Source organism: Lissotriton vulgaris, chromosome 12, assembly GCF_964263255.1.
Source record: "Lissotriton vulgaris chromosome 12, aLisVul1.2, whole genome shotgun sequence".
NCBI classification, from domain to species: domain Eukaryota; kingdom Metazoa; phylum Chordata; class Amphibia; order Caudata; family Salamandridae; genus Lissotriton; species Lissotriton vulgaris.
Window position 1 is genome coordinate 747,831,432 of NC_141700.1, and position 27,369 is coordinate 747,858,800.

Genomic DNA, 27,369 nt, shown 5'->3' on the forward strand with positions numbered 1-27,369 from the left:
GACAAAAGGATATTACTTTGTCTGTTTCTTTATTGAAGAATATTAACAAGAACTTACACGCATCTCTTAAAAGTGTATCTTTTAATTTGATCCCAGGTGACATAAATCAGCAAAAGTAATTTACGTTTTATTTTCTATATTGTTATGATATCATTTCAGTGGAATAAGATACAGCACCTTAATCATGCAAAACCTGTAAAGATATTAGCAAATGAAATATAAGCTCTCATAGACTCATTTACGTAATATATAAATAATATTGCCACAAAGTCACAATGTTAAAATTCATGGGCCTCACCTAAAAATATGGATGTGTTATAGTTTCCGGCCCATCAAGTGCTCTTTTGAGTTCATCTCTGGTCTCAACAGGATTATATAACACTTCGGAAAAAATATGCAAGACACTAATGCAGAGCTTGAAGTTAAAATGGCGAAGACCTCCATGGCCACCATGTATTTGCCCTTGGTGCTGAGATAGGCTGGAATAAATGAGATCCAGACACTGAGAAAGGCCAGCATGCTGAAGGTGATGAACTTAGTCTCGTTGAAGCTGTCAGGCAGTTTCCTAGCCAGGAATGCAACTACAAAACTAATGGTTGCTAGAAGTCCAAGATATCCCAGCATGCACCAGAAAGCAATGGAAGCCCCCTCATTGCATTCGACTATTATCAATCCAGGCTGAATCTGAATATTATATACTAGATAAGGAGGTGAAAGAGCTAGCCAAGACATACAGAGAAGCACCTGATTAAGCGTACAGATGCTGACAACAGCAAATGACAATTTAGGTGTAGCCCATCTCCTTAAATTACTGCCGGGCTTTGTTGCATTGAAGGCGATGACAACCATGATTGTTTTGGCTAAGACACAGGAGACACAAAGAGCAAATATGATACCAAATGATGATTGGCGGACGAGGCATGTCATTGATGTGGGATATCCAATGAAAGCAAGCGAGCATAGAAAGCACAGGCTAATGGACAAAAGGAGAAGGTAGCTCAGTGAGCGATTGTTTGCCTTTACAATGGGGGTGCTTCGGGAATACAAAAAGAGACCCAGAATGACAGTAGGTATTAAAGAGAGAAAAATGCCGATTGCTGCCAGGCTAAATCCTAAAACATCTTCGTAAGAAAGAAAATCTGTGTCCTTAAGGATGCATAGGTCCTGTCTGGCATTTGGCCATTGATCCCATGGGCACTTGCTGCAATCTGTAGAGTCTGGAATAGAGAAAAAAATTATATTACCTTAAGTTCTAAATAGATTTGTATAATGTATCAGAAGTATCCTCACCATTGAGGGAGGCGGGGGATGTTCAAAATGTTTTATCCCTAAGATATAGAGCAGGTTTTTTGTGGAAATCCAGCTTAATAGGAACAGTGGGAGAGGTAAGAGCACAGGCGTTATCTATTATATGACAGAGTAATCTAGTATTATCCCTGTAAAGGCATCCTATCTGGAAAGAAATCCTGTCTGTGATAGTTTAATTAATTTAAAGATATCTTGCTGTAGTCTGTTGGCTAATATGTGTGCGTATATTCTGAAATCTAAATTTATTAGAGATATATGTCCAGATTTTTTGATTACGAGGGGGTATTTTCCATTTTTAGAGATAACTGTCAGGATGGCTTCAGCAGGAGTACCACTCACCTTCCAGGACTATGTAAAATGAGTGTAGAGCTGAACCAGAAGGTCACAAATGTGATCACTGTATGTGATATAAAATAGTGCATAGAAACCCTCAGGTCCGGGCGCTGTACAGGCCTTAAAAGACTTGATAGCATCAGATATATCTGTGTGATGATAGGGGAATTAATAGCGAGATTATAGTCTTCACTAAGAGAGGGAAGGATCCTTTTATCAAAGAATTTTCCACACTCATAGTCAGTTACATTTACATTCGGAGCATAGAGGGTCTCATGAAAATCCATAAACATATCTGCTATTTTGTGAGGATTTGTTTGTATGCAGTTGTAGTTGCATTTAACTGAGGTGATACAATGTATTTTTTTTGTTAATACAAATTCCTGCTCTGGTATGTAAGATTCTATTATAATTGTATTTTTTTATGTGAGGGTGGAAAGTAGTGAGCTGTCTTTTGCGCAGATATGCAGAATTTCTAATGATTTAATTTCTATTCCTAATGATTGCACTTTCGAATTCATTTCTCAATTCATCCTAGATCTAATTTGTATTAGAATGCCTCTGATCAAGGGAATAATACACTCCCATCTAGTCAATGGGTAATAGTCAGATTTGGGGTTGTCAATGAAAGTTTTTTACTGCCTCTCTTATTGTTTTTACATTTCCCAGTATTGCAAGTATTTCTTTGTTCAGTCTCCAAAGAGAGGTTTTAGGTTTGACCTCAAAGCCAGCAAGAGATGGAGGGATTTATGCATTAGTGGTCACAGTCTAATCTATGTTGAATTGATGTTTGATCAATGTTGTGAGTGTAGCTCCATGAGATCATAATATAATCAAAATGTGAAGAGGGTTGTGAGGACTCAAGAAAAATGCATATTCTTTAGAGTCAGGATGTTGTAACCTCAAGTGTCTTTTAAGTTCAGTTTAGTACAGATATTTCTCAAGTTTTACAAGATTTGTAGCGATGATATTTACTGAAAGAGCCTTTCTATCAATAGCAGGGTCTAGCATGAGGTTGAATATGCCTGGTAGTATAAGTGGTGAATTATCATGGATCTTCTAGAGATTCTGTGTTAGTTTGGACCAGAAGTATGGGTCATCGCCAGTGTGGGCATATATATTGGCCACATGAAATTCCATCATATTTTTGGGCAGATTGGATATAATCCATCTTCTGTCAGAGTCAATAGCTGACGAGAGTGTGTATTGCTTTGATGCTTGCAAAATTAAGGGTATGAAACCATTTTTTTGGCCACTGCTGGTGAGCATCCAACATCAGAAGACCCATTATATTAAAGGGAGAGAACCAATTGCTGAGCTAGCTTGCATTCATTTAATGAAATGTTTTCATCATGTAGTTTACATGGATAGCCTGCACTTTCCTTCTTTTCACAGGGTGATTCAAACCCTGCATGTTCAGAGGAACTATATTTAGGCCATTATGCCTATTGGACATATTACAATGCTAGGGTTGATACAGCTATATTCATTCCACATCGTAAGGACAAACTCTCATTGTGGAGTCTGAGAATATGTTTGACTTTGGGACTGATACCAGGAAACTGAGGTGTAATGCTTATCTGGCAGCAGTAAGAGCATTACAAGAAACAATTATGTCAGAATGAACTCCTAGTACTAAGCACTGATTATATAATAAAAACTCAAACAATATTAAAACACTAATGCCATAAGGAACCCAACCTACCCTCAGCCCCACTTGCCCAAATGTGGAGGAATACCCATAACAAAGGTGGTTAGCGTTAAGATGTGCGTCAAATATTAACTATGTGAACAGGTGAGAAAGAGTGTCCACATTATAGCTAACCAGTGACCAAATAATAGGAGCAACATCATGCCATAAGAGTCTCCTCTGGCAATCTATGTGTGAAAAGATGCCAGAGTATGTAGTAACCATGTTATTATGGTGCTAGACATCAGTGAGGTGTAGGTTGAATCTCCAAAGGGACAAGCATGGATAAACAAAAGGCAGCTCATCAGGGATAGTGAGTAAGGAAGTGACTTAAGATTGAAGGACTGTTAGTGAAAAAATATAGGTAAATAGTTAGGATCCTTATAGTGCATGCACTGATTGGTGGGTAGAAGGTAGCCCACGACGGAAAAGTGAGGCAGTGTGAGCAAAATCATAAAAGACTAATGCACTAATGACAGTGGTATTATTGACAATGGGTATAACTTCCCAGAGGCCTAAGCCTCCCAACTTGGGAACTATTAAGTGAAAAAGAAATAGGCTTTAAAAGTTTCCATGTCATAGTAAGATAAATCAATGTTTCGAGTTCTTGTTGCCGTCTTTCGTGATGATAAGGTGTCCATTTCAGCGTCATCTTTTTTATCTAAAAATTTTGTTAACTGTTTATAATCTATGAAGATATGGGTAAAGCCTTCCACAATAATTTTAAAGTTAACCTTGCAAGAAAAGAAAACATTTATGTTTTTGTTTTTCAGTCTCAGGCATAGAGCTAAGAAGCCTTTTCTGACTTCAACTGTGGGTTTCGAGTAGTATTGAGAGATAGCACTCAGTTTTACCTTAAATAGTCCAAAAACTTTCCTTGTGAGGAGATTTAAAAGCTGGGACTCTTTCAAATTCTAGGTATTTTCATAAAGAGGATTCCTGTTATTTTAGGAAGTCATGTTTCTATGAAAGCTGAACAGGAACCAGTTTTGTCCTCGGATCTGTCTGGTAGATCAAAGATACAGAGGTTCCCTTTTTTGCTGCGGTCCTCCATATTGGAAATGCTTCTCTGTAGAATTTCTGTCTTGCCCTTTACATTTGCAATAGTCTTCTTTGAAACTGCTTTAGAATCGTAAAAGGAGCTGATTCGATCTTCTAATGTTGTAATTTTGCTGCTAATCGATTTTATATCCAGCCTAATCATTGTGCATCATGCCTGAATTACCTTTGGTGGATCTGATTAGCTCATGAACCTCTGCTTATGTCTTTAAGATCATATCCATAGTTGTGTTAATATCCATTTTTCCTTGATTGGTGAATCAGGGCTAAGAGGATCTGCCTTAGGAAATTTGAAGTTTCATTTAGTTTCCTTGCCTGCCATTGATTATAATAGATCAGTAATCCGGAGCAGGTGGAGAGGTTCTGTTAGCTATATCCAGCAGCTGCCAAGTTACTACAGGAGTAAATAAATCAAGTCTTCTCTAAGGCACACCATCACTTAGAACCCACAATGATACTGCATCTGTAAGGGCAAAGCATTCCCCTCGGACACCGATGGTTTGCTGGGTCGGTCTTTTCTTTCAAAATAATGGATTCCACTCAGCAAGTGAATGCAAACTCAGACTATCAGGCGGAGGTCCCTGGGGGCCCCTCCCACACCAGTATCCTAATGGCACAGGCTAGTACATTTTCTGAATCTAGATCAGTAAGTCTAGGCAGCAGTTGGGGGACCGCATTGGATCCCATTGACAACCCTCTTTCCCGCACCAGACAGCGTCACTTAGTCTCACCTTAAAATGTGCAAGGATTCACTGACCACAGAAATCACATGTGAGAAAGTGGACTATATGGATAACTTCTTCTTTGATAACTATAGTTAGTATATTTAGCATGTAGGCTGTACGGTTGGAATGAACCCAGTATATTCAGCATGAGGTGGTGCAATCTTGGGTGAGGCTCAGTTCGGAGTATTTGGATCCTTTTCGTTACCATCCCAGATTTGATTTGTGCCACATGGACAGAATGTTTCACAAATGTTAGCTGCTTCATGTGAGCGCTCAGAAATTAGGAGATCTGAAAGTGTTAAGTTGGAAAAGTAACTCACACAAGCCAGCACAGGTTGGTCATGACACTATCTTTTTTCAGGAAACTACCTTTGGAGTTAGCAAGAGTTCCACATTTCTTTTCTGCCCTATCATTATGAGTTATCAAATCAACTTAAAACCATGCTGCAGGGGCTCCAAAGATCACTTTTATTGTTCAAGCATCTAAGATGCCAATTCCACAACCACTGCAGTGGAAAAAAGCATCTACTAAGGACGGAGCTGCTGAGCTTCACCGCCATCTTCCTCCTTGTCCAATCCACACCTAGTTAAGTTGAATATTGATAGTATTTTCCTATATCAGTTATTCCATGCAATCTATCACTAATTCCAAAGATTTCCCCAAATGTTAACATCATTATTTATTTTCACATTTTATTAGAACTATATTTAATTCCTGCTGACAACATATCTGACAACATATCTGTAATTTGCTATCCACAGGCAGTAACAGATTTTTGTTAGATGCTAACATTGTGAAATATACAAGCAGATGAGAAAATGTCAGTGCGCTAGTTTGACTGATGGACGAAAAAACAAGTCAAGATTTTCAATTCCTTGCTCTTCTTCTATTAAGTAAATGCAAGTACAGGTCTCAATCAACATACGCCTTCATATATAGTATTATGTTCTTACTTTTAAATAGGACTGTTGAACAGCTCTATAACCTGTGAGCATCAGATGTAACAGTTGAGGTTTTTTGTGAAGTCTTCTAAGTCATGTTTTAATAGATCCTTCTTTAACCAGATGTTTTATCAATTTTTTACAATGAGACATATGAGATACAGCACTTTCGATTAAAGTAATAGTTTTGCTCTTTCATAAACGTTTATGATTTTACGTAGGTCCCCACTCATGGTGAAGACTAGGCGGATCGTAGATGTTGATTGATTAGGTGGCTCAATGAGCCTTCTGCTGAGTTGAAGGGAAAAACCAATAGTTCAATTAATGTTTGTTAAATTCAGCAATAGCCTTAATGCATCATTTAGCAATCCTCTCTGTGTCCCAAGCAATTTCCCAGGTATTCATTTCTATTATCTGGGATATATGTTTATATTTATGAAACTTGTAAAGCGTTTGTATACCAACGGTCTCATGGCGCTAAGAGGAGAAATTTGCTGTTTTCAGACTCTAACAGTGAACTTTGGTGAAGAACCATTTGAAGCTGAAATACTCTAACTTTAGTCTGATTTTAATTGGAAGGGAATTCCATAGTGTGGGGCCTAGTACAGAGAAACGCGAGCCACCCATTCTCTTTCGTTTAAATCTTAGAATAGTCAACATGTTCATTGTCGCTGATCTAAGATTCCGTGTAGGCAAGTATCTTGAGATCTTGGCGGATATGAACTTGGGTCCTGATTCGTGTAGTGCATTAAAAATCATACAACAGGTCTTGAACATAGACCGCTGTATCACAGGAAGCCAATGTAGCTGCCTCATTAATGGTTTGGTGTGGCAATGTCTCAGTTGCTGGAAGACCGGCCTAGCTGCTTGATTTTGAATGAGCTGTAACCTATGATGTTTGGCTGGCAGGGAGTCCTAAATATATGGAATTGGCGTAATCCAGACGGGACATTATTAGTGCGAGCAGAAAATCTATGCTATCCTCCTTGGAGAAAGAATTTCCTAATTTTCTTGAATGTCCTCAGTTGGTACATACAAGTAGATGAAACCAGACGGATCTGGTCCTGCATGGAAAGATTAGCATTTCCCTTGATTCCAAGGCTTTTTACTGAATTATTGAGTATGGGGGGATACCCAATGCCCCGGCCAGTGTGCTGGTGTCCACTGTTCTATACTGTTGTTTGAAATAATTATCTCTGTTTTATCGGAATTTAACTGGAGATAATTATGAGTCATACACTCCTTGATGAAGAGCATAGTATGTTGGAATGAGTCCTTGGCGTCATATTATAGTGTTTACAGGCATGACCTCCCACCCATAAAGCAACAGGTTGGTTATTTCTAAATTCTAGGTCTCCTTGAGAACTTAGACAAACTTGTGGCCTACTATAATGTCCATCCTTTTAAACATCCCTGCATCTACAGTTTCTCTTAATTTCTTCCAATAAATATGGGATTTGATGTTTAAAGGAGACCTGAATACCTATACTCTTTTGGAGCTTCTTGTTAGTCTCCATTGAATCATCACTCTGATTTGTTTTCTGTTTGGAATTGTGTAAAAATACCATTGTTTTTGTTTTAGAGACATTTAAGATCAAATCATTAGTATAACAATACTCTGCAAAAACATGTAGTTGTCTATGAAGGCCAAATGGTATTAGATCAATTAAAATTGTGGTATCAGCATAAAATATTGAAGAAGTAGACACCCAGTTTGAGGTCAAAACAACGGGTTATCCCTAAAATTGTTGGTACATCAGCTATATATATGGAGAAGATGAGTGGAACTAAAATACACCCTTGTCTTAGCCTATTCGGTCAGGGATCCATTTCTTTCTAGCTCAATTCTTGCTCTTTCATGAAGTTGAATTATTGGGCTGGGATTATTGTGTCAACCATCATTGAAAAATAAATGCATGCTCATGAAGGGCTTTCAGTCTTTTAACAGCATCTTCCTCAGTCAATCATTTTAAAGAAAAACATCTATCAGAGTTGATTGACCTATCCTAAAACCCACTTGAGTTTTAGGATAGACCTCCTCCTTTTCAACACTTTCTTCTAAGGCTTCCAACCAATGATTAGCATTTATTTTGCTAGTTAAATCCAATAAAGTAATGTAATAATGTATTGGGAATGCATGTAAGATCCTTTGTCAAATGGGACCTTTATATTGCCTTTCCAAGACTCTAATACTTTGTGTCCACTACTTACTGATGCAAAAACTGGGATTAGGATTTTAGCCCATAATTTTGGGTCCAGTTTTAATATGTCAGTGCATAAGCCATCTGGACTTTCAGCACAAGATTGTTTCAGTTTCTAATGAGTACCTTAGTTTCCTTCACTGTTAGTATTAAAACATTGAGGTCCACTTTACACATTTACAGAATCTAGACCTAAGGGGTCAACAATTGGTTCCTATGATTGTTGTTATTTTTCTTGCCATAAAGCATGAATATATAGTGAAACCATCTCTCATCTGTAACATGTGACATTTATATTTCTTCCAGTCCCCAAAGTTTTCTGACATTATTCTAAAAAGACTTAAATTAACCTTGTCGGAGAGAAAGGATCGCGTCAGTCTATATCTTTTTTTCCTCCTGCCTGTACATCCGTTTAAGTTTGTTTCTAAAGTCCTTTCTGTGTTGTTTTTATTAATTCCATCCTATTGAAAGGGTCATTCTTCAAAAGCATCCTTTATAATCTTATCCACCTTAACTCTGGCTTTCTCTTTCAGCAACCTTTGACCTAATATTTACTTTATTAATGGATGTAGATGCAATGTATCTGACAATGCTTATCCATTTTCCATATTCCTCCAATATGGATTGTAGACTCATTGAAAAATAAAAAATCAAAAGGTTGTACATAAATTTGAATATATATATATTTTTAAATGTGATACCTGAGTTTGATGGCTTTTCTGCCATGTATCATTTTTTTTCACTAAATTATCTAATGATGATACCTTCACAAGCCCATGATCACTTCCTATACAATCCCGAATTTCACATCATCTTACTGAGTATAAGTCTACAGGAGAGATTACAGTATAATCGGTAAGAAAATATGATCTTCAGTTATGGGGTTTTCTTGACGGTTGATCGCCTTTAGTCCTACCATTTATTGTTGTAAACTTTAGGTTTTCTAGGAATATAGGATTTTACTCACCGTTACAATCTGTAACAATAACAAATATAATCTGTCCTGGCAAACTTTTCTCGTACTCCTTTTGAAGCTTATCCACACATCCCGATCTTAGGATTTGTGCTTTAAAATCTCCCAACAATGAGTTTTGTATTTGAAGACAATACTTCTATTAAACATAACAGGATTTTTAATCATTCCTCATTGGATTTATTTGGCGGAAAATATTTGTTTTCTATTATTAGATCTGTAGAGTAAGAATTCTTATTTTGTCCATAATGGGATTTTGCATCGGATATTACTATGAAAATAAAATCTGATTTTTGTTTAATCTCACAGTCTTATAATAATGTTTATGGCCACTAAGAGCTTTAATCCATCTAATGGTCTACCATGTTTACCCTTTACCACTTTCAAATTATAAGCTAGATACTCATTTATTACCACATCCTCAGTCTCCCATGTTTCCCGCAAAGCTATAATTGTGATATTTTCTTTCCTGATATTTTCTATTCAATCTGGTTATGTTCCAAGGAATAATTTGAGTGACACGGTCATCAGGACCTCTAGTGTGGAGGTTTTGTGACCTGAATGAGTGAATTTATGGCTGCAGCAATCCAGTTCTAATCAGTATATTTGTTGAGGTGGGCCTGTTAATGTTTGGGTAGACTAGTCTCTCTTTCATCCATTGTAACATCACTATTGATGTTAGCTATATGGTCTGAGCTTAAAACCATTGAATCCCCCTGAATATAGGTATTATCCATATATATATATTGACTGTTGGGTGCGCACTATGAGACTTTTGTCAGCAATTTTCATGGACATTATAGCTGGTTTGCCTAAGATCGTCTCTTAAGTGAAGTACTGTTCAGGTAGAGTGGGCCTTCCTCGGGTAGTGCTTTGAATGTGTGTGTGTGGTGTTTGAAATAAGTGCATTTGTGTATTGGGAGCCAGTTGAGCTCCCTGAGGTGTGGTCTGATGTGCCTTCTTTGTGAGAGGTTGAGGATGAGTCTGGCTGCAGAGCTCTGGATCGTTTGTAGTCCATAAATAAGTTGCTAGCTGATCCTGGCATAGAAGGTGTTCTGGTAGTTTAACTTGAAAATGATTTTACTCATCATCGTCAGAGCGTGGAAGAATGATACATTGATGGTGTTGACTTGTGCGATCATGTTGATTGAAAGTCGACTAATGCAGTTGGCCAATTTGCTGACTGTTCTCTTTCTAGAGGAAGAGAACCAGGGCTACATCCTGTGATGTCATTTTTGAAAGCCTTGAAAGGGAGCTGAAGATAGTTAACAAAATGTGACTTGTTCAAGTGTGACTCAGAATCCCAGTCTGCAACGATATCCACCAGCTGTGGAACCCATCCATTGATTTGATAATGATACAACTGTCTTCCCCTTTCTGAACTTAAAGTAAATTCCTGATCACCAGGTGTTACATCCGTATGTGCACCCACCGTAACTTGAGGCTGATTAGTCAGTGGCATACTGATAATTGAAACCAAATATGTTGGAGGGTATTATTTGATATAGTGACCTTTACATACTTTCTAATACTCAAAGAGCTTAATTTGCACTGGTGAGCCTTTTCCCATAGTTTACTTTGTCATTCACTGTGCACCTTTTTCTATATTGAATGGTGTAAAGTGAAGATCATAAGTAACTTGCTCCTCAATGTTGTTTTCAAGTGAGGAATCATGGCTCACTGCTCTGGTATTTTCAGATTTTCCATTTCCTTTTTTTAATCTGCATAATATTTTGGTTTGTTTCTTATTTTGAAAAAATAGGAACACATCATTAGCTACTTTAGATTGCATTATTGCTTATTGATAGCTGAACTAATTTCCTGTCTTTCATCTGTAATTGTGGCAAGCAATTTATATTTTGGTCCTTGTCAATTATACTAAGATTCTCTTCCAACCCACCTCCGACCTTGGAGTCTCCCTAGGGGTTTTATTAAAGTTGTCATTTTCCGTGGGTTCTCGTTAAGTTATTTTATGGCATTTATTGATTAAAGAATACATTGCTTCAATATCTAAAGGATATAGTTTGACCACTTTATATGTATTCATCTAGTCTTAATAGTATCCTTAATATCATTTGTCCTCAGCTCCATTGGGAACAGGGGTATGAGAAGATCACTATCTATAATTTGCTCAGAATCATTCACTGACAGTCAAAAATAGAGCGATTGATTCCAAAATTCTATTTATTGGTGTATGCAAGCTCAAATTACATACTACTTATCCTAACAGAGCTGACTGTTTTGATATATGGTGGCCTCTCCTGCACCATCCTCCACATTTACCTGCAGCCCACTCTTACCAGAGTGGTTACTGATATTTTAAATTAAATACTAGTCAATTAAATATGGAGAAAAAAAATCTACTCTGTTTAGGTGGATGGTATCCTTCCGCCGTTAGATGTTTAATTTCTCACCCAAAAATTATCTTGAGGCCATATTTGTGTCTCACAATCGAATTCTCCCAGAAAGCATAGAACACAATGGCATATCTGGTTATTCTTTTTATCCCTTAACCCTGCTGTTTTCAAGGACTGATTAATCACCTAATAGTGTAAATGGCAAGCTGATTCTCTAAGTCATTTATTTCTGGAGCACCTGCATAATTATTGTCTGAGCTAACTTCGTGTTTCCTGATTAGCAGATAAAATGTGTATCCAATATTAATGTCCTTTTTGCTTTTATTATTTTTTGTCCAAAGGGTTTAAATAGAAACAACGTTTCTGGGCTTCATATGAGAGATGGATTACAGCTGACTATGGGTACATCAGTTCTTTTAAAAAGATGAACTTCTACAATAACTGTTTGTTCACACTTTTTTTCCTCTGGGTGTGTACATCAGTTTATCATCTGTGTCCCAGCTGTTTGATGCAGTGACACATAGTTGTTTTTGTAAATCTGCATCACCTAGTTATACCTAATTTCTTATCCTATCTTCTCCAGCCCTTTCCTATCTTATCCTATCCTATCCTATCCTACCCTACTCTACTCTATCCCATACTATTCTATCCCCTCCTATGGTATTCTATGCTCTCCAGTCCTATCTTATCCTATTCTTTCCAGCTCTATCCTACTCCATCCTATCCTATCCTACCCTATCCTATTGTATCTTATGATTTCTAGTCCGATCCTATACTAACCTATCCTATCTTATCCCAAGGGATCCCATCCTATGGTATCCTTTACTCTACAGTCCTTTCCTACCCTATCCTTGATCTATCCTGTTTTTTCTGATCTTGTCCTGTTCTGTTCTATCCCATCCTTTTCTGTGTGACTATATCCAATCCCTTATATAATACTGTGTGAAAATGTTGCTATAAAAGTACTCATAGCACTATCTGTTAAGACTGCTTTATAAATGTCAAAAATGAAGGAAATGCATTATTAGCATAAAGGTATTAAGGTGAGCCAGATTACTGAATCTACTCTTGCAGCAGCTGCACCTTAAATGAAGCTGAGTGGGGTCCTATAAACCTCTTTGCCGCTCTGCATGATCCACCTGTGGTAGAAGTCTCTTCCATGTGCCCAAAGAAACACAAGGGACCACGCATGCCCTCTTTAAGAAGGCACAAACAAAGACTGCAACCACTCTCTGGGAGCAACTAGGCCAATTTGATTGAGTAAAGCGTTAGGTGCAGGGCAGGCAAACAATTGGAACAAACAATGTTAATGTTCTGCTTTTTTTTACCTCCTACATAATATTTTATTTAATTCTTGTATGCCTGAAGTAAACATTGATTTTCTGTCATCCAAGTCAAGCTGATCCTTGAATTTTAGTAAATGTTTCCAGTTAAACTTGAGTGTTCCTCTTGAAGAGTAGAACATTCAGTTATATTTTAAAGGTGTAATTTGAGGAATTTGTTTTTTTTATTTCCTGAGGCATAAAGTTCCACATTGTTGAAGCATTTCTTAAGAATATCTGTTTCAGAGAATTTAAATTTTTTTATAGAGGCATTTCAGATGGAGAGAGTCTAAACTCCGGAGAGAATGGGACTCTCCAAAGGCATGTCAGAATGTGTGCTCAGTTCTTTGCTGTCCCATCATTTAGTACCTCTGTGCTATGTAGACCACCTTCAACACAGAACCTGTGCTTTGTGGGAAGCCACTTTAGACTGAGCTGGATTGCGGTGCAGTGGACAGATATTCTTGTGCCAGGCTGCTGGATAAATTTCCCAGGGTTTGTTACAGTGAGCCAGTATGTTCTGAGTGCATTATTGTGGTTTAAGGTAGGGGAGTGTGAAATTCACTTGCTTTACATTTATGTAAATATGCAAAATATTTCAAACAATTACATAAAAGTTTGCACAATTGTGTGCAATTCAAACCTATCATTGCACACTACATTTTAAAGCAAGAAGCTTCCTGTGTCAACACACAACCTGTGCTTTATGGGAAGCCACTTTAGACTGAGCTGGATTGCGGTGCAGTGGGCAGATATTCTTGTACCAGGCTGCTAGAAGCCCAGCCTGGATCCCGCCGACCTTGCTAACTTTAGGCCTATTTCCCTGCTCCCTGGCCTTAGCAAGGTGGCGGAGAAACTTGTGAATAGGCGCCTTTCGGGTTTTCTGGAATCCAACTCCCTTCTGGGTGAATCCCAAACAGGCTTTCGCCCTGGCCAGGGGACGAACACTGCCCTGGACGTTCGAGGTCTGGGAAGGCCACAAGAAGTCAACATCGGTCCCTCTCCAGTGTGGTGTGCCACAGGGCTCATCGTTGAGCCCCACATTGTTCAACATTTATATGGCCCCACTGGAGAGTGTGGTACTGCCACTGGGTATTAAGATCATCAGCTATGCTGATGATACCCAGTTGGTGGTAGGGCTCCCCCAGTCGGCGAACCAACCCGACTTGCTGCACACATGCTTAGCCAAGATCTTCACCTGGATGTGCAACTCAGCACTTAAACTCAACGGTTCAAAAACCGAACTGATGATGCTGGGGAACTCCCCTCCCTCCTTGTCCCCAAGTAGTCGGCCTAGCTGTCTGGGAGCGCCACCCACCCCAAAACAGGAGATTAAGAGCTTGGGGGTGTGGCTGGAGCAGGACCTCTCCTTCAAGTCACACGCTAAAAAGACCGCAGGCGTGTGTTTCGGCCTGCTCCGGTCAGCCCGGAAGATCCTACCCCTCCACCCGATGGCCACTAGGAGGTTACTAATCCAGGGGCTCATCATTTCACGGCTGGACTACAGCAATGCGCTGTTTCTGGGGGCTCCAGAATCAACTTTAAACAAATTGCAGCAAGTACAAAACGCTGCTGCAAGGCTTTTGACGGACCATCCCAGGCGGCAATCAGCCCGTCCCATGCTGAAGGCGCTTCATTGGCTCCCTGTTAGAGAGAGGGTGAAGTTTAAAGCACTCTGCATGGCCCATAAAGTCTTGCAGGGGAAAGGGCCACCTATCCTACGGGGTATGGTTCAATCTTACAAGGCCCCCCGCGCCCTTCGCTCAGACCACCAACATCTTTTACAAGTCGCGAGAGTAAGAAAGGCCAGGACTGGCGGTAGAAGATTTTCCGTTAATGTGGCAGCATTGTGGAATTCCCTTCCGCTTGCCCTGCGCTCTGAAACTGGCACCTTACGATTTCGCAAACTCCTAAAAACCCATCTGTTCCCTGCCTAACTCTTTCTCTGCTATGGTGTGTTTTTCTGGATGAGCGCTGGGATGCCCAAGGGTAACCACGCGCTACATAAAACTCAATAATAATAATAATAATAATAATTTCTGGTACACGGACACATTTAAAGAAAAGCACCAACAACACTAGCTGCTCACATTCTGTTGTTCCTGTGAGTTTGCAGCAAAAATGTACAATGAATTTCATGTGTGTGGTAAATTTTTACTGTGAATTGTGCATAAGTACACAAAGGTGCATAAGGGCATATGTAGAAGAAGTATGAAGCAAAGTATTCTGTTGTAATTTAGATTTCTGCCAGACATAGTTTAGTGTCCCTGTGATTTAGTGCAGTTTGGTCAGTATTGGCAGTTGGACAGTGATGTTCCTTAACATGTAGCCCAATGTAGTGAGCTAGTGTTCTTGTGGTAAAGTCTCACTTGAATGCAATGGGGTATGAAGGGTGTAGGGTCATTGGATGTAGTGCATTGTGCTTGAATAGTGCCTCTAAAGGGCTATAAAAACTGTTTAATTACTATTCCTAGAAGGCAGAGCAGTGTGAAGGTTTAGTAAGCATTGGGTGCATCAAATTGGGATAGGTGAAGGTCTATATTATGCAGTTTGATGGGGTGGGTTAGCTTTCCTAGGATGCAGAGCAATGTGGAGAGTTATATGTCATAGGAAGAGTGCAGAGGGATGTTATGCAGTCCAATGTCAAAGAATATTGTCTGTACAGCACAGTCCAATTTGATTGGTCAGTTTGGCTATGGTTTAGTGCAGAGTGAAGTGTTAGAGAAAATACAGTTAGGGGGTATAATTAGGTTCCATAGCAGAGAAAACAGTCAAATGTGGTTGGTTTAATGTGGTGCAGTGTTGTGTGCAATTTGAGGTGGACAGAACTGGTGAGTTACATGAAAACTTTGTGGAATTCTGCTGAGTTACATAAAGACTCAATGAGATTCTGTGGATTTCCATGAACGGGCAGAATCGGCACATCACACTGCTTTTTAGCTCTTGTTCTGTGGTGCAAAATCAGCACAACCAGCATGCCTGAGGATGCTGCTTCTTTGCTACTTTTCAAGTAGATTTTCTACTCGAGTAGCAGCTTTCTCACTGCGAGCAGTCGCGAATGCCTGAGTTGAGAAAATCTTGCCATGTGCTGTGCTAGTGCCCAAAAATCACGCTAGGGGACACAAATTCTTGCCTTCTCTCACCAACTTAAATTTGGCAAGACAGGTGCGAGAAAAAGACTTCCACACAGCTGTTGATGGAGTTTTGCCAGGACTCTGCGTTACAATCATAATACAGGGTGGGCAAAACTCTGCAAACTCTGCAGGTGGGGCAAAATGTACTGCCTACCTCTAGTGTAATTGGCCATTTTAATGCAATGCAGTGCAGTGGGCTGGGCTCATGCTCATAGGATGAATGAACTAGTGATATACAGCACTCATCAATCAAACTTTTATATCCATGCTTAGATGCTTTGCCCAGAGAGGAAAAAGACAAGTGTTATCCAACATAAACAATGAAGGTTTGAGGTGTCTGAGGAAAAGGTAACAATTGGTTGAAGACTGAATTGGATTGAGCAGGGAGTTTCATAAAAAGCCTGTTGGAAAATCTAAGGTGATACAAAGGTGAGTATCCCTGAAAATGTAGTTCTATAAAGAGTGGTCTTGACCCACTGAGGACCTGACGACAGAGGCAGAGACAATGAAAAACTACCCTTTTAGAAACTTGAAACCAGAGAATATTGACAAAATATGTTTGAATTAAAGTGCTGTGAAACAATCCCAGAAGAAGTCTTGTGTGATTTGGGGATGGGAAACATATGTTAGGGAGGCTGAGTTTCATTGTATTACCTTAATCCAAATCTGATGCAGTGCATTGTTAAGGGCTATTCTTCTAGGGCTCAGAGCAGTTTAGTTTGTTAGCATTATCATAACTCAGTGAGGTGGGTTTAGATGATTTTTCTTAGGATGTGGTGAAATATGGATAATCATTCAGGGCCCTAGTCACTAAGGTTAACTTACACTTTTGTGTAAATGTATGACTTTTACTATTCACAAAAGTATTTTATGAGTAATATGTGTATGACTTTGGAGTCTCCACACTCATGTCAGAGACTGCCCATAAACAATAGGGCTGTCCTATCTTTTTATGTAAAGATTCTCCGCTTTGAGAATTGTGACTGGCGCATCATTATCCTCTAGTTTAGTGTATTTTGCTAATTTCACACCTGTTGTAGTTTATTGTCCGGTAGGAGACAGTGTGTTGCTCAGATGCAGTGCAGCATAGTGGGTTAGTGTCCTCTTGATGCATTGCAATTTGCTGTGTTAATATATCTAAGATAAAGTCTGCTGTTTTGGATCCATATCCTTTCAGTATATTATGCCTGTTTAGCATCCATAGAAAAGATTGAAGTGTAGAGGTTTTGGGACTCTATGGTTCAGTACAATATGGAGGAGCAATATCTTTACAATGTAGTGCAGTAAGGTGGGTTAGTGACCTTTTGATTCAGAACACTGAGTTCATAGGACGCTCCCTCATGGGTCAGAGTCATTATGACAATACACATTATGGGGTGTAGGTGGCCCTTAAGTGCACTGCAATATGTTGTGCTATTCTTTCTATGATGTGGTGTTGTGTTTTACATTTCATAGGTTACAGTGGGTAAATAACAACACCTAGAAGGTAGTGCAGGGGGTCAGTCTTAAAATGCAATACTGTGACCTGGGCAGTGCCCTGAAACCTACAGTTCAGTTTGGCTGCTTAGTATTTTTATAAGGCGATGAACTTGCAGTGGATTAGTGTTCTTAGGGTTCCATGCAGTATACTAGCCTAGTCTCCCTAGTATCAGCTGCTAGGTTGTGGATTGTTCCCTGTAGGGTGTAGTTCTAAGGGGAAAGGTTAATAGTGTATTTTGGTTCAATGCAGTGTGGTAGGTAAAGGATAGTATGAGGTGTGCTGCTTTCATTGCTCTACAATATCAAATATCAATAAACTGACTCCTCCAGGCAATAGCATTAAGTAAAACATACAGGTAAATGCTGCAGCATCAATGTACCTTTTGCTGTGTGTGTATTGCAACAGTAAGTGGGCTAAACCTCTCATTAGGTAGATTGGTCATGTACCATCTGCCAAGATATTTATCTTGGATGGTGCACTGAATTCCCAACATAGCCACTCACCAGTTGTATTTGATATTTCTCCCTGAGGGCACCTAATGCACTGGAAACAGCAGACTGGCTCTCCTTCTATCACTGATTTCCTGAAACCAGGAAGACAGCTTTGACTGCACACAGAAATAGGGACCTGCAATAGATAATCAAAGATATCGTGAGTAGAACACAGCAATAGGAAAAGAGAGTGCACAAACATTTTCATTGTAATAAACAAAATTTACCAAATATGCACTTGGCATCCCATCTGCCAAGGAGGCCATCAATTACTCATTGCTAGAACTTTAAATGTAGGGTGGTCTCCCCCAAATGTTTGGCCACCTTTCCTACAAATTGGATGAATTCTTTTTGTTGCTCTTTACTACTGCTAACCTGTGCTATAGTGCATGCGCTCACTTGCCTAAACAGGGTTTAACTGACATCCATAATTGGAATATCTAATTTATCTTTAAGTCCTAGGTAGAGAGCACTAACTGTGCCCATGACCTGTAAATTAAATGCTGCTAGTGGACATGCACCCACTCAAGTAGCCCTTTTAAACATGTCTCAGGCCAGCCACTGCAGAGCCTCTGTGTGCAGTCTATACTGCCATGTCGACTTGGCATTTATAACCCCCAAGTCCTAATCCGCTGTTACGTATACGTCACTTCTTAGGTAGGCCGTAGGTTAGCCCACAGGGCAGGGTGCTGTGTAATCAAAATGTAGGATATTAACTTTTATGTTTTGAATGTTCTTGTGGTGAAAACACCCACATTTATTTTTCACTACTGTGAGATTTACCCCCCTCAAAGGATAACATTGGGGGTTCCCTTATTGAACTTAATAAGCTGACATTACTGATTGAGCGGGAGTAGAACTATCATATTTAATACCTCTTAATGGGAATGATAAATCCTCTTTACTGTTAAAGTCAAATTTACCATTACTATGTTTTAAAAATGCAACTTTTAGAAAGAGGTAATTTTTCAGCTTTTAGCCCTGTGCCTTTCAAAGTTGCCCTTTGAAGTTTCCCCCACTTCAAAGGCACCACTATGTATAAGGAATACACTTCTGACCCTACCACTTCAGTACATTTCTGGACCTGTGGATTCTCTACCAGGAAGAGGATGTAGCCAAAAGGCTAGGGTGACCGATCTCAAATTTGGAAGAACCGGATTCGAGTATTAGCAAATATGGTCAATATCTTGTGATTCTGGGCAAATCACTTAATCTTCCTGTGCCTAACAAAAATGAATGTGTCCTTGTGTAATGCAACGGATGCTCATGTAAAGCGCTCTAATACCTTCGGGTCAAGTTTGCGCTATATACAAGTACAAAAAAAGGACTGCTCTGATACTGAAAGGCTGCCACTCTGCTGTATTGCTGCTCTGGAAGTGGTGTTTGTTTGCTGGGCTGACCTGCTGCCTCCTTGCCTGGGTGAGAAAGGCTGGACCCCCTATCACTTGAATCCAGAACCAGATGGACTCCAGGGCTTGCCCCCTGATTGAAGTTTCAGGGACATAAAATTGATCTCACCTGCTACAGCACGTGGACTATGCCATCTGTGAGTCTCGCCCTGCCAATTGGTACTAATCCAGTACTAGGCCCATGGAAGTGGATTTTAAGTGCTGCTCCAGTGAAAATCCATGCATCAACACCATTGTGCCACACAGAACAGGCAAATCTCTATGATGCATTGCTGCTCTTGTGAGGATCATCACATTGCCAACTGTAGGGAGCATTGACTCCATTTCTGATACATCTTCAACTTTGCGCTGCCTTCATATACACATTCCTGACGACGCATCACCTCTTTGCTCCTTTTATCTCATCTTCAACATTGATGCAAACAAGTTACTTTGCAGTAGGCCAAGGCTAGTCCCTGTATATGATCCGTGCTCCACTGCAGTCATGCTGATATATAATCATGCTTTTAAGCGCTACATTTCAGTTTGTTATTTAAAAATTCCTAATTCCAGTTCTACTTATTTAATTTTTGTACTTTTGTCTTGACCTACTCATAAGAATTTCTCATACGTTTCTTACCTAGTGCGGAATCTTTTCTGGTGTTTTCAATGTGTTATTGTTTGAAGGGTTGCACAAATACTTTATATATTGCCTCTTAAGTTATGCTTGACATCTCTGTGCCGAGCTACCAGAGGGTGAGCACAGGATCATTTAGTGTGTGCGGTGAACTACTATGACTAGGATGAATGATTCCACCAGATCCAATGGGAGCCCTTTTTGGCATCCCAGCAGGTGCTCATAATTTGACTATCTACTTACACCCCATGATGGTGTTGGGATATTTTAATACCCACCCCAGTGGTGACCCAAAGATCACAAATATGTCCGACCCGGACCGGACGGAATTCCGCCGGACCTCTACAAATCAGATCTACCCTTCTGGGCTCTGATCCTGGTGGCTGTATTTAATGCAGCCACCAGGGACAGTAGCCCTGAATCCTGGGCCATCTCTACCATTGTGCCAGTGTTCAAGAAGGGGGACCGAAATAGTACGCACTGTTACCAGCCTATCTCTCTCATTGACTCTGTAGCTAAAGTGGTGGGAGGGGTACTACTGCAAGGATTATCTTTATGGGCAGAGGAGCGCAATATCATTGCTGATACCCAATATAGGTTCCGTGCAGGGAGGTCCACGGTGGCCCAACGTATAAAACTTTACTTGACCCTTGGCAAATACACTATGGCCTGCCCAAGCACGATCTACATGGCCTTCATGGACATCGTCCGCGTTTGATTGTGTAAACCGGGTCAAACTTTTGCAGTCCATGCGGGCCATGGGGGTGGAGCCCCCTATCGTGGACTTTCTGATGGATCTACATAGGGACACTAAGGCAAACATTAGATATGCACAGGATCTCAGGGTTTCTAGGGAATTTAATATTGAAAGAGGGGTAAGGCAGGGTGGTATTTTGGCACCCTTCCTGTTTAATTTATACATTAATGATCTTGAAGGAGCGCTGGTATCCGCGGGGGTTGATTTTCCGCAAGTGGGTCACCTGGGTCTCCCAGTCCTCCTATATGCGGATGACTCCGTCCTGATAGCGAGGACTTCAATCTTTATTGGATGCTTTCCTGAACTTTATGGGGTTCCGTGATTTAGCGATCAATAATGCTAAATCCTATATCTTGCAGGTAGGGGCTAGTCCCACAAAAAAGTATTCCTTCTCTGTAGGTTCAGTGGAGGTCATGTTTGATGATTGCCTGATGTGGGGGACTCTTATTCTCAGAAAAAAGGGGGAGCTTACCTGAATAACTACCCCTATTTTCAGCGTTGGTGCTGAAATGGGCAAGCGTCCAGTTGCTGCCATGCTGAACATTTATTAGGACAAGGGTGTGTCAACTGCATGCTATGGCAGCGAAGTCTGGGGGTACACCACAGCAGATGTGCTGCAGGTGATAGATAATAACTTTTTTAAGCGCTTGCTGGGAATGCCAACCATTCTATCGAACCTGATACCTCATGAAGTACTGGGGGCCCCTTTTTTATGTGATACTGTGGCTTTGCGTCCTCTAAAGTTTTGGCTTAAGTGTTGGCCAAACAAAGAACTAAAGCTTACTCAGCAGATTCTAACGGATTGTATGTCTCTGGAACATATCTCCAGAATTCCATGGCTGAAGTATGTTTAAGGTCGCTTTACAGAGTTGAGTCGCCCGGAACTCTTTTTAAAACCTTTAACCATAATAAAAAAGGATGTGGAACTGCTAATGAAAGCATTTATTTGTACAAGGAAGCTAGAAATAGATGAACAGGAATTATGTAAACCTAGCGTCTGAAAAGTTTTTGACTCTAAAAGCTCATCCGCTCACCGAGCCATACCTTTTGGGAACATTGTCCACCTATGAGCGCTTTTATTGCCTAGGTTTTGCCTTGATTGTTTTCATCTCCTAATTGCCGTTCTGAAAGGGTGTGGCAGAGGACAGGTGTTAGTACCATGTGGCTGCGACAATCTGTGTCCTCAGGATCTCCTACACTCTATGTTCCTCTGTAAATATTATGAAGTACCTCGGAGACACTTTTTACTCCCCCTACTAAAGAGGCTTAACTTTAACCAAGTTCGCCCAGCAAGTTTGTATTTGCAGTTGTTGAGACCAGACTGTATAATCTTCATTGTAGGCTATTTGAAATCTTTGGTGAGAACCAGGGCCTGCTTGGAATATTAGTTATTTCAAGGGGAGGTGGTACTCGTAGCTTTAAGGCATGTCTCTTGGTGTCTTCTTTTTCATGTATTGAAACGTACTCATTGTACACGCCACATTTTCTCCGCAACATTTTTTGTTTTATGATCATGAATTGTAAACTTTTTTAAATGTACCACTTTTTACAAGTTGTGTATATATTGTGACTTTTATGGTTTTCATAGTGTAAAACTGAATAAAGTTTTATGATGATGTTGATGATGATAATGTCTACCGAATTGAATTAGCTTTGTTTTATAGCATCTTTCATTAAAATACCAACTATGAATCATTGGCGTAATAAGACGGATAAAGTGTATCACCATGAGTTTCTCTAAGAAAGGAGAGTAGGTGCTATTAAGCGTTTGGCAAAATTTGGTCTAGCTGGCAGAGGGCGTCGGGTTTAGAGTAAAGAGCTGCTGTGTATAATATTTTAATAATCCAAAATTTCAATATTTATAGTGTGGCCAAAGATATATATTGAGACATATTATGAATAAATATTTAGGATTATTTGACATTTGAAAATGCATTATGACTAAGTATTTAAATATTTTTTAGTTATTTAGAACACTCATTATCATGAATTATTAACTGTGTGATGTTCTAATTAAGTTTATTCAATAATACGTATTAGGAATAATATGTAAGAACCAGTAATATGAATTATGTATTTTAAGAAGAAATTGATATTGCTGGTTTTTTCCCAAATAAAAAAAAACTAGGATTGTGGTTCCTGGTTGTACAGGGTGCCTACCTCTGCCAACCAGAAACCCAATTTCTAACACTCATATTTTACCATTAACACAAAGCACAGAGGCTCATTGTATTACAATCAAAAGTAAATATAAATGCTGTTGTGCTCATTTCTGAGGTTCAAATTTGGAGATAATTTCTATTTAATATGTTTTTGAGAGAAGTAAATCCTCTTTTGCTGACAATAGCTAATACCAACTGGCAATCAGGAACAATCAGATAGCAGTAGCTGCATACATTGAAAGAATGAACTGACAAAATATTTTCAAGATTGACAGAATATAAAGTTAAGGTATATGAAGCTTTAAAATAAACAACAATAAGAAGCATCAGAATTATCACTATAGTCTTTATATTCACACAGTCAACCACATCACGACAATCATTAACCTTTTGTAAGGCCAGTTATCAATTATTTAACCCTATGTATCACAGCAAAATATATTCTCGCAGTGAAATATTGCCAAAAGCTGTATTAACTGTGTAGGTAAAGTAATGTTTAGCCTGAGCTGACTTTGTATTTAGTAAGATCTCTACAGTGACGTTTTCATCTCCATTTTTATATACAGGTATATTTCATACATTTTCCTTTAACGTTTTAAAATCCATGTCTCTTCTTTCCATAAGCCATTTTAATCACTTTGGTGTTAAGTTTATCATTCATAATTTCTTGTTTTTTCCCAAATTGGTTTGGGAATTGTATTGTTATCCTCTTAACATCAATATAATTTTGTACTGCTTTGAATTAGTACACATTTTTCAACACAAATCTCTGTACCATTGTTACCTGGGGTTAGGCAGAGGTTTACATTGGTAGGTCGGTTTTGATTGCCATCAACCAAACTTTTAACAAATGTTTTGTTGTTCAAAAACAAACTTCCAAAGTGAGAGTTTGTTATTGAAATTTTTTTTTTGTCCTTCACAAGCCAGGATGAGGATGAAGGGCAAAAAAAGGACATCACACAGTTCACCCTGAATATGACAGACTGTGTAATGTTCTTCCTCCGATTGCACAACTCACTTCCCAATTTCTTTATCATCACAACTTCTTCACAATCGCTGCTGCAGCACAGCAAGGAGGGTGTGTTTTTGCAAAACCCTGAAGCACATATATAGACATATTTTAATCACTATTTGACACTATTTGTTTAGTAATATGCTCTTAAAAGTTGTATTAATGTAATGATTTTTCAAGAAAACAGTTTTACCTGGTCTTTTTCATGTTCACAATGAGGCCAGGCACCAGGATGATGTCACTAATTGTGAAGGGCGCATGTTCTTGCAAAAGTGTGAAACACATGTATAGACATATTTAAATAGATCTTCGACACTCATTCTTTAGTAATATGATCTTAAAAGTTGGTTACGTGTAATGATTTTTTAAGGAAACTGTTTGTACAATTTTTGCAGAGATTTCGGTAGTCACGATGATGTCAGTAGTCATGAAGAGTGTGTTTTTTCACAAAGTATAAAAGACATATAAAGACATATTTTAGATAAAGTTTGTCTCTAGGTGTGTAGTAAAATATTGATTTAACTTCTCTTTTTGCATTGATTTGTCAAACAAAGCAGTTTTAAAATCTGTTATGTCAGTAGTGATGATCACAAATATGCTGCAAAAACACAAAACAAAGCAGACACTCAATAACCACTAGCACACTAATTGTTTTTAACCATATACTTGATTCTAATTATCACACTGCATACATCACTTTATGAATAACCAAAAAAACATGTATAAGTCTATGTGTTCCTCTCTGACAGCATGAATGAGTGTTTAAGTGAGTTCTGTAACTGGGTACATAACTGTCACTAAGTTTCTGACTGGGTGCTTGAGGGTCTGTGAGGTCGATACATTAGTGGGTCTGTGAGTGGATGCAAAAGTACCTGAGTGGGACTGTGGGTGGGATAATCAGACTCTTATAGGGGTTTTTAATGGTTGCATGAGGGTCTGAGTAGGAACTTTGAGTCTATGTATAAGTGTGTGACTGGGTCTGTCAGTGAGAATATGAGTCTCTGAATGGGTCTGGGTTTGACTATATGAGTCTCATTGACTCTTTCATAAGACTAATCTGTCTTTCAGTGGGTGTGCCAGTCTCTGAGGGGGCCTATCAGTGGGAGCGTCAGTATCTCAGTGGGTCTGTCAGTGGGTGTCTTAGTCTCCGACAGGGTCTGTAGAAACACGCATGAGTCTCTTAGTATGTCTCATAGTGAGTGTATCAGTATATGAGTGATTCTGTGAGTAAGTGTGTGACAATAGCAATGGGGCAGTTAATGAGTGTGTAAGTGTCTGTATTAGGTTTTCAGTGAGTGCATGAGAATATGACTGAGTGTCTGAGTGAGTGCATAAGACTCTGAGTGAATCTGTGAGTGGATGCATCAGTTTCTCATTAGGCCTGAGAATGGGTGTGTGAATGTTTGAGTGGTTCCGAGAGTTGCTGCATGACTGTCTGACTGGGTGTGTGACTCTACTAGTAAGTCTGTCAGTGTGCATTTCTGTCTTTGAGTGAGGGTGTCACTGAGTACATGACTCTCTGAGTTGGTCAGTGAATGGGTGCATCAGTGTCTGTGAATCTGTGTCTCAATCTCTGACAGGGTCTGGAAGTAGATGCATGTGTCTGACTGGGTAAATGAGTAGATTAATAACAATTTCAATAGGTGAGCATGAACACTTAAGTGAGTGTATGACTAAGAAGATATGTGAGTGGATGCATGAGTGGCTCTGTTTAAAGGGTGCATGCATGAGTCTATGAGTTGTTCTTTGAGAGAGTGCATGAGTGTCTTAGTGGGACTGTGAGTCTGTGCAACAGTCTATCAGTGTATCTCTGAGTCAGTGCATCACTGTCATAGTAGGTCGCTGAGTGGACTCATCAGTGTTTGAGTCAGTCTATGAGTGGTTGCCTCAGTAACTTAGAGAATCTCAGAGTAGGTGCATTAGTGTCTTAGTGGGTTTCTGAATGAGTGTGCCACTGTCTGAGTGAGTCTGTGAGAGGGTGCATCAGTGTCTGAGTGCATATCTGAGTCAGTGTCTAACTCTCTGAGTAGGTCTCTAAGTGAGTGCATCAGTCTCTCAGTGGGTCTATAAGTACCACCATGAGTCTCTGAGTGGGTCTCTCACTGGGTGTGGCAGTCTCTGAGTTAGTATGAGAATTGCTGCATCAGTGTCTGACTGGGTCTGTGAATCAGTGTCTCACTCTCTCAATGTGTCTGTCAGTGGGTGCATCACTCTATCAGTTTGTCTCTTAGTTGTTGCATCAATGTCTGAGTAAGTCTTTCTGTCTCAGTGAGTTTGTGAGCCAGTGCATGTATCTGTGTGCATACGTCTCTAAGTGGTTCTGTGAGTTAGTGTGTGACTCTGGCTATGTCTGTAAGTGGGTGTGTGAATCGCACAGTGCAACTGTCAGTGAGTGTATGAGTTTCTGAATGGGTGAGTCACTGGGTGCAAGATTGTATAGCAATGGGTGTGTAAGTGTGTAAGTAAAGCTGATGGCAAGTGTGCATATATATATATATATATATATATATATATATATATATATATATATATATATATATATATATATATATATATATATATATATACGCGTCGATAGTCACAACTTCCCCACAACGGTTCAGGGGGGCCGTGCTGATGATCGATGTGTTGTTGCAAATATCGCGTGTGATTACAAAATATATTTTGAACACATATCTTGTGTCACTAACACCCCGTTTTCTCAAACATAGGGTCAGAGTACCTCCACATAGATCCATTATGTCAGCTTTCACAGAAATTCTCAGGCCCGGGAACTATTCCCCAATTGATAAAATAGCAGCTGCAACATTCTGTTCAAGTTGTAGCCAGACAATCACAGCATTCCTCTTGCCTCGTGTCTTCACGTGTAATCGCGATGTCACTGAAAAATATCCGGGGCCAAATATATAACTTAGTTTTTCTTCGTAACCCATTCCATGTGTCGGATGGCCACACAGTGACACGGTCACAGTGGGCGTGTGCGGTGGATGGCCGGGGCCGTCCGAACCCCACCCACTCATTAATTTGCTCGCACCGCAGCGGAATTTGCACTGTGGCCAACAGGTTAAAGCGAGCTTGGTTCTGACACTCAAGCCAGTAGCAATCACTATGTCAAGAACAAATCTACATCCTAGATATGCACTGTTCATCCAGGCGAAAATCAGTAAGTACCAATTAGGCCTGGGTGGAGCTCGTGGAGTTGCACTCCGCAGAATTCCATGGAGCTGTCGAAAAACTCCATGGAGTTCCACAGACAGGTTGAGTAAGGCTTTGGCGCTACCAACGATTGATGCTCTGGGCTCCTTTTCTTTGAAAATGATAGCAAGATTTCCAGAGCAAGATATATGCAGGCTCACTATTTTGTAGAGGCAGTGTAGCAGATATTGGGCCAAAAGATG

General features: G+C 39.7%; 1 protein-coding gene across 1 annotated transcript in view; it reads right to left on the reverse strand.

The window, feature by feature from the left end:
- Positions 1-315: 315 nt before the first annotated feature.
- LOC147678561 (extracellular calcium-sensing receptor-like) overlaps positions 316-27,369 on the reverse strand; it is a 126,194-nt gene continuing 99,140 nt past the window's right edge. Inside the window, exons 6-7 of the mRNA XM_086945693.1 lie at positions 18,028-18,151; positions 316-1,217 (exon numbers count right to left, since the gene is read on the reverse strand). Coding sequence (XP_086801819.1) covers positions 316-1,217; positions 18,028-18,151 — 1,026 coding nt within the window. The remainder of the gene's footprint in view (positions 1,218-18,027; positions 18,152-27,369) is intronic.